The sequence below is a fragment of the Salvia miltiorrhiza genome, unplaced genomic scaffold (assembly GCF_028751815.1).
Source record: "Salvia miltiorrhiza cultivar Shanhuang (shh) unplaced genomic scaffold, IMPLAD_Smil_shh fragScaff_scaffold_39, whole genome shotgun sequence".
NCBI lineage: Eukaryota > Viridiplantae > Streptophyta > Magnoliopsida > Lamiales > Lamiaceae > Salvia > Salvia miltiorrhiza.
The window spans coordinates 1,472,544-1,481,017 of NW_026651458.1; the positions used below are offsets into that span (position 1 = coordinate 1,472,544).

The 8,474-nt window shown below is 39.6% G+C and overlaps 1 protein-coding gene and 1 long non-coding RNA gene across 2 annotated transcripts; both read right to left on the reverse strand.

The window, feature by feature from the left end:
* Positions 1 to 3,392: 3,392 nt before the first annotated feature.
* On the reverse strand, positions 3,393 to 4,626 carry LOC131002952 (leucine-rich repeat extensin-like protein 3). The gene is made up of 2 exons (XM_057929442.1): positions 4,578 to 4,626; positions 3,393 to 4,225 (listed from the first exon to the last, which is right to left on the reverse strand). The coding sequence occupies exons 1-2, from the start codon at positions 4,624 to 4,626 to the stop codon at positions 3,393 to 3,395; spliced, it is 882 nt and encodes a 293-aa protein (XP_057785425.1).
* A 19-nt stretch (positions 4,627 to 4,645) lies between these two features.
* On the reverse strand, positions 4,646 to 7,585 carry LOC131002939 (uncharacterized). The gene is made up of 3 exons (XR_009094472.1): positions 7,231 to 7,585; positions 5,235 to 5,296; positions 4,646 to 4,723 (listed from the first exon to the last, which is right to left on the reverse strand). It is a non-coding gene; the product is annotated as an uncharacterized LOC131002939 (long non-coding RNA).
* Positions 7,586 to 8,474: the final 889 nt, after the last annotated feature.

The window sequence follows — 8,474 nt, forward strand, 5'->3', positions numbered from 1 at the left end:
TAATTAATTTCACAATCATAATCTTTTACTAACTCGAGCCATCTTCTCTGTCGCATATTGAGATCCTTTTGCTCGAAGAAATATTTGAGACTTTTGTGATCGGTGTATATCTCACACCGTACTCCATAAAGATGGTGTCTCCATATGTTCAATGCGTGTACCACTGCTGCTAATTCTAAATCATGCATCGGGTAATTCATCTCGTGTGGTCTAAGTTGTCGTGATGCGTAAGCTATCACTTTTCCGTCTTGCATAAGTACACATCCTAGACCATTCTTTGACGCATCTGTGTAGACAGCGTACTCTTTATCTGCCCTTGGAACAGCTAGCACTGGAGCGGTGGTGAGTCTCTTCTTCAATTTTTGGAAACTTCGTTCACACGCGTCAGTCCACTCGTACTTGACATCCTTCTTTAGCAGGTGCGTTATTGGCTTAGCAATTTTTGAAAAGCCCTCAATGAACCTTCGGTAATAACCTGCTAACCCTAGAAAACTGCGTATTTCATGCGGCGTAGTTGGTGATCTCCATTCTTGTACCGCCAGTACTTTTGTTGAATCTACCTCAATCCCTCTTGCAGAAACGATATGGCCCAGAAAATTGACTTCCTTAAGCCAGAACTCGCATTTGCTAAACTTGGCGTAAAGTTTCTCGGCTCGCAATTTCTCTAACACGATCCTTAGATGTTCTTCATGTTCCTGTTTACTTCTCGAGTAAATCAAGATATCATCGATAAAGACTACCACGAACTTATCTAAGTATTCGTGGAAAACACGGTTCATGAGGTCCATGAACACGGCAGGGGCATTTGTTAGTCCAAAAGGCATCACTATAAACTCATAGTGTCCATATCTTGTACGAAATGCCGTTTTCGGAATATCCTCTGACCGTATTTTCAATTGATGGTATCCCGATCTTAAATCAATCTTCGAAAAAGTATTCGCCCCCTGTAGTTGGTCGAACAGGTCATCTATTCGGGGCAACAGATACTTGTTCTTCAGCGTCACCTTATTCAACTCATGATAATCGATGCATAACCTCAAGCTGCCATCTTTCTTCTTGACGAAAAGAACTGGTGCTCCCCACGGGGAAACACTGGGTCGAATGAAACCCATGTCCAACAATTCCTGCAGTTGGAGCTTCAATTCCTGTAACTCTGCCGGTGCCATTCTATAAGGTGCTTTTGATATTGGTGCGGCTCCGTGCTCAAGGTCGATCGTAAACTCGAGTTGCCGATCGTGTGGTAACCCTGGCAAAGCTTCAGGAAAAACGTCTTGATACTCCCGCACAACTGACACGTCGTCGATGTTTGCTTTTGATTCCTCGTTTTGATTTAAGTATACAATGTAGGCAGTTGTATCATTCCTCTCCAAAAGCTTTTTGGCTTGCAGCGCTGAGATGATTGGCGTCTTTTTCCATTTCCTCTCAATGCCAATAAAAGAGGTAGACTCTTGGCCGGGAGGTTGAAATGATATGCGTCTTTCATTACATTGTATCATCGCGTGGTTTTCCTCTAACCAATCCATTCCCAAAATGATGTCCAAATGCCACATAGGCATTACCCTTAGGTTTCTAGCCTTAAGCTGTATTGATCCTAACTCAAATTCTAAGTTAGGACACACACGTGAAACCGTAATAGTTCTGCCTATGGGAGTGGTTACCCTTAGATGTTGTGGAGCAGGTTCTATGTTCAGTTCTAACGTATCGACACAAGTATGTGAGATAAAAGAATGCGAAGCTCCAGTATCAAACAAAATTACTATAGGCACTCCTTTCAACTTGCCTATACCTGTCAAATTTCCTTGATTCTTCTCTGGTGCTTTCTGCTCAAGTGCGAACACCCTCTGGTGGTGCTGTTGATTTGCCTGCGGGGCTGGGGTTTGCCTTCTTGACTGACGTGGTCGATAGGCTGGCTGTTGTCGCTGTGGTGGAGGTAGTGGTAGAATTCCTTCCATTGCTTTGAGTTGCGGCCGAAATTGACTCGGTCGTCCTCCGCTTCCACTTTGCTGACGATTTGGACACTGGTTCGAGTAGTGCCCGACCTTTCCGCAGGTGTAACAGGTATTCTGTCCCATTTTACACTCTCCCAAGTGTAGTTTATTGCACTTCGGGCAAGGCGGTAACCCTCGCGGTCCTTGAAAAACTGCTGCTGGAGCAGCTGGGCCAACATCAGGTCGTTTATCTCTGTTCTGAAACTGCGGTGGCGCATTCTGACTCTGCCACGGCTTCTTGGGACCTTGACTTTGGTCATCCCATTTTCTCTTACCCTTTTGGCCTTGTCCAGCAAAAGGATGGTTTCCCGATTGAACACTCGGGTTTAAATGTGGCATCGGGCCTTGACTCGGTCTCTCTGGCTGCATTGCCAGTTCCATGTCTAGCGCTCGGTTTAAAGCCTCAGCGTAGGTTAGCGCACTCTGACTCGCTAAAACGACTCGTATCTCTTGCTTTAATCCAGAGCAAAACAGTTCCGACATCTTTTCATCTGTATCTACTCGATATGGAGCATATCGAGCCAAATCGCAAAACTGTCGGTCATACTCAGCTACCGTCTTATTCCCTTGCTTCAGATTTATAAACTCCATCTCTTTCTTCTTTCGATAGCTTCGGGGTATGTATTTCTCGCAAAGAGCTTCTTTGAATTGCTCCCACGTAAGAGCTGTTATTTGCTCCTCGTTCATCGTTTTCTGTTTCGCTTCCCACCAGAAATCTGCGGATCCCTTAAGTTGATACGACATACACATGAGACGCTCAGCGTCGTTACATCTAAGGAATCTGAAAATTCTCTCCATACTTCGAATCCACTCCTCGGTTTCAGCGGGATCTCCTGATCCATTTAATGTTGGTGGATTTTGCCTCAAAAAGAGTTCTTCTATTCTTCTCTCTGGCTGTGGAGGGGGTGGTGGTGGCGTAGGTTCTCTTTGTTCCTCCTCTTCCTCTTCTTGATTTCTATATCTTCTTCTTGGCGGCATTCTTAAAAAGAAAACATACGTCAGCTCTTAAAACTAGTTCTTCTAAATTATCGATCTTAGGGTTCTTACTCAACATCATATTACCTCTATAACATTTATCTCTTAGTGGAAACCTTTTTTTTGTATTTAACATCATAATATGAAAACATAAAACAAAACTCTTATTTATAAAAGACCCTCGGGTCATCATCATATATATATGAAGATTGCTTCTTACGAGGACTTTTACCAAATGGGATATATACAGCAAAAAGTCCCTAATACATACTATGACGCTCTATCAAAATGGTCGTCATACGTACTAGGCATCTATATAAGTCAGATACTGAAGATACTAATATACTCAATATATTATGCATCTCTATCTATATACATCTATCTACATATAAGCATCTCCATCCCATCATCATATGTAGCTACTCTCACTCAAACCCATCCAGTCCCACCAAAGCCGTCTCCTGATACTCTACTTCCTGCATCATCTACTGTCATATCCCCACTGGGCTCAACCTCCTCATCCTCCATAGGCTCAGTCTCCTCACTATCACCATCATCCTCTGTCTCATCCTCAACATCTGTGTCTACCATCGGATAACAAACATGTGGCTCGGGAATGGGCTCCCATACATCAACTCCATCAGCAGTGGTCCGACGCCGTAGTGGTCGGGTCTGTCCATGCTCCACTATCATCTCTGGCGTCTCCTCGTCTGGGTCCTCATCATCACTATCAATCGGAAACGGATGAGACGGTCCCTCCTGTGCATCTCTGGATGGTGGGTATAGAATAGGATGCATATAATGCTGAAACTCAAGTGTGCCAGGCTCAGGTAGAGGAGTAACCCTCGGGTAAGGATCGAAAGGCACATACTCGGTACAAGGCATCGGAGATGGAATAGGTGGTATAATCTCTAAAGGAGGCAATGAAAATGGTGATGTCGCTGGGGCCGGCTCCCAAGGAGGCAGATCAGCACTGGGAAAAGGTATCAATGTCAAATAATGAAATGGATCAAAGTCCATGTATGGCGTCCTAGTCTGCAGAATGCCCGACTCCGGAACAGCAGAATTCAGGACAATGGGCTCAAAAGCAACGGCCTTATCAGGCACGAATGGCTCCGGAATATACGAAACCTCATCAACTGGGGGTGCAGGTAAGATCGAAAAAGGATCTGTCGGAGGAGGGGGTGCATCATAAGGTGGTGGTGGGGGATCATCAAACACAAAGTAGCGGTGACTAATCGTCGCTACAAAACCCCTAAAATCTGCCCGCACAAAACGTCCAAACTCAGTCCTAACTAGATACTGCGGCTGTCGCAGCCCGAAAACCCAACACTAGTAATAGCGGGGTACGAGTATCGATACGACTATTTTTAAAGAATAAAAGATAAGAAGAACTAGGTGAACGTCATGCGGAAGCTCACGTCAAAGCATGCTAAGGAAAAACTTTATAAAATTAGCCCGAGGGTAAAATCGTCAACGTTGTCATAACTTTTTCGTTATTAGGAATTTCACGAACAAAAACAAAACGAGTATAGTTCATTTTTCATAAGGAAGCATAATTTGCAGAGTATCGCAGCAAAAGGCGAACCGATTATATGTATGAAGACACATAACCGTGAGTGTATCGCTTGATCTCAAAAAGGAAACTAAGTAGTTCAAACATCAAGACTCTATTATCATAAGGGCAAAATAGTAATTTAAATTACATCGTTTGAAACTCTCCCCCATCAGCACCAGACCAATCTCGCTCCCTGCTTAGCCTGCACATTTAGAAATATATGCAGGGCGTGAGTACATAATACTCAGTGGGCAAAAGCCGAAGAACAAGAAAGATGCTCTTAGAGCTATAGGTTTGAAGCTTGCCACATCTCAGCAATACACAGAAATAAGTTAGTATTAAATGAATCTGTGCATGCAGTTTTCATAATCATGACATCATAAATAAGTAACTGCGCAGTTTAAACATTCATCATGTATGTACCACATCCACTACTCATCATCAAAGGTACTGAGAAGTAGGCCTCCCTCTCAAGTACCGTGACCGGCCGACCCGAAGACGGCTCACAGTCACCTCTGTGCACAAAATCCCGCTTGTGGCAGGACTGAAATCGTCTCATCAGTAGAGGGTAACACACAAGCTCAACATCAAAATTTTGGCAAGTCAAACAGTTCTCAAATATCATTTAACTCAAAACATTTGTTAATCTCATAACATCATAAAATCATTTTAGAAAGCTCATTCGATAAATATATACTCAAAATATTGCCCACCTGAAGTCCTTCGCTTATTCTGGAAAGAAATCAGGCAACTTACTTCTTCGTCTCGCTCGGGCCTTCATATGTCATCATCACATCGTCATCGTCATCGAAGGTTCATGTGATAAAACAAACCTTAGTCAGAACTCAATTCTAAATCCAATCTCATCTTAACTATAACTTCTCACTCAACGTCTATTTACCCGTTAAAACTCAATCCCTAGGTATACTCGGCTTCTAAGGATTCATACGTCCTATTTTCGACTTAACTCTCAACTCGGCTCAAAATCATAGCAATCAAGCATATAAACAAGTATAAACACTTAAGCATATCAAAAACACACATAAACAAGTCAAAAACAAACTTTACTCTACACTGACTCAACTTTAAAACCTCACTAGACTCTGTACCGAACTCTCCTGGGGTCGTAACTTATACCAAAAGAAACCTCTTCGAGTCTAGTTTCATTTAAAAAAAAGTAGGATAAAAAACTCCAAGTATTTTAGGAGATATGACTGTTGTACTACAGTCTACCATATTCGGCAGTTTTTAGTAACCGAAAAGTTTGATTTTTGAAAAATAGTAAACGTTGTCAAAACGGTCTGAAATTTTGTGGGTACTTAGCTACGACACTCAGGTCTCAACAATAAAAATTTGGGTTCCAGAATGCTAAGGCAAGCTACTGGAAACGATGACTCTATTGGCTACTCACCGAACAATTCGGCAGAACGTAGCAGTTTTAGTTTTACATTTTATAAAAAATAGCACACGAAGTCCAAATAACTTGAAATTTTACCGGTGTGCTCAAGACTCTCAAATATACTTACCATAAAATTTTCAGAGTGTTTAGGTATCAAGAACGCCTCGAAAACAGTAAGTCAGTGCGTCGTGAAAAACGACTCCGAAACATACACACAAGCAAACATGCTCAACTCAACATATATACAAAGCAAACTCATCAAAGCTCATTTTAAGCACTTATAGCACTTAAAAACATTCAAATCCAACAAAATACTCATAATACTCAATCTCAACTCTTTTCTTTCATCATCAACTCAAATCTCATAGAAAACACTTCAACGAATGCATCAAACAAATTCTCTTTTCAATCTCATGCTCGAAATTACTCAAATATGATCATTTACATCATATAACTCCTTATTCACATATTCATTCTCTTTTTATCATAAAAACTATATTTTAATGAAAATCAATGTATCAACATAAAACTTTTAGCAAAATATGGATAAAATTCTCATAATGATCATAGAGCAAATTGACCTCATTTTATCAAGCATCAAACTCACATCATACAAAACTCAAAACTCATACAAACTAAACTAATCCAAAATTTTATTTAGCCTATAATAGACTTAATCAAACATGCAAAGACACTACTATCATGCTTAAAAACATATATTTTAAGCAAAAACACTTAAATAACACATAGATCAAAAAGTCCTAATTTTTACTAAACTAACTCTTTGAAATTTATAAACACATATGAATCTTTAATCTATTCATATATCTTTCATTTTTAACCAATTAATCTCACATAAAAAACCATCAATTTACATATAAGGGCATATATACACATATCCCTAATTTTAGTAAACTAACTCACATCAAAAACTCCAATGGACATCATATACTCAAATTACTCCATCAATCATCATCATATACATCTCATAGACTCATTTACATCACCAATTTATCTATTAACTCATTGACTCAAAATTTCCCATTTTTGGGTAAACTAACTCCCATCGAAGTTTTCACATATCAAGGCACATATTTCACAACATACCTCAATCATCAATACACATCACATAACTCTCATTTTTCACCCCAAATCAAGAAAAGAAAAAGAAAATTTTTGAAGGGGTGGAGACCCACTTTTTTCGAAAATTTAGAGAGATAGGGAGGGGGTGATTTTCTTGCTTCACCTTTCAAGAATACACTCACACAACATCCTCCAATCAAGAATTATAGAGAAACATGGCCACTTACCCAAATTCTCACCAAAATTCACACTTTCTCACTCTAACTTTGGAGCTCTTCTTCAAGGATTCTCTTGATCAAAAGTGGCTAGAATATGTTTATGGAAGATATTAGAGTGGTTTGAGGTGTTTGGTAATATTTTTGGAAGCTTCGAAGGTCTTCATTAATGGAGGAAAATGGTGGAATTGAGAGATGGAGGAGATGAGTGTGTGTTGGGCGAAAATTGTGTGTGAGGGAGAGAGGTGAGTTTCGAAAATTTCAAGTGAGGGAGAGAGAGGAATTAGCTTTGCAAGATTGTGTTTGATCTTGTGATCTTTAAAGGAGATTTTCAAATCTTAGGGAATATTTGCTAATTAATGGATGATCTCTCTCTCTCTAATCTCTCTCTCACTCTAATCTCTACACTTCTCTCTCTCTAATCTCTACACTCTCAATCCTTACTCTCTCAATAATATACTCTCAATCTCCACTCTCCCAATCTCTACACTTAGTAATTTGAGGCATATAACATATGGTAGTGAAATTAAAATAAAGTGTGAGAAGGGTGCTCAAATAAAAATCATAATAACTATGGAAATGTCACTCATTAATAAAATACCATAGTATAATTATTCATGTGACCAAAATAATAATTATAGCACACTCACTCAGTTATAATATTCCTCTTCGTAGGAAAAATAATTTAAAAATAAAATTATCCTTGGAAAAAATTTCATAAACCGGCATCATTCGATTTCTTGATAAAAATAAACCATACTTGCTTTGGAAACTTAAACAAAATTCCAAATGCTAAAGTCTCGAATAAAAAATCATAATAACTCGGTCACAGTGACACACATCATGAAAATCACATAATTAATCAGTCACGTAATTTCACATAATGTCACATCAAAGCAGTCGGCAAACACAAACAAACTAGACGTCTCTCGGACGGACTCTTTTCATCAGGGTTCTCACTCTTTCTTCCTCGACTCTATGTCAGACTCATTATTCCTATTTTCTTTAATAGGTCAGTCAATCTCTAATAACTCGGTATCTGGTAAATCTATTCCCGGTAATCGGAAATAAAATAAAATCTTAGCTCAATTCAATCAGCATCTCTATCTCGGCTCATTTCTCGAATCTCATCATTCTAACTCTATCATCGGTTTAGTCACTCGTATCTCTATTTAAAAGACAATCTGTCTTATTTGGTCATAAAAAAAAAAGTAATCTCGCATCTCGACATCTCAGTTCTCTCAATAGTGTTAAGA

What these genes read in the sequence shown, in the direction of transcription:
- LOC131002952 (XM_057929442.1), bottom strand. Translation starts at nt 4,626, where the DNA reads ATGTTTGAACTACTTAGTTTCCTTTTTGAGATCAAGCGATACACTCAC. An exon ending in GATCAAGCGATACACTCACG is followed by an intron (nt 4,226 to 4,577) that starts GTTATGTGTCTT and finishes TTGTGCGGGCAG; the next exon opens with ATTTTAGGGGTTTTGTAGCG.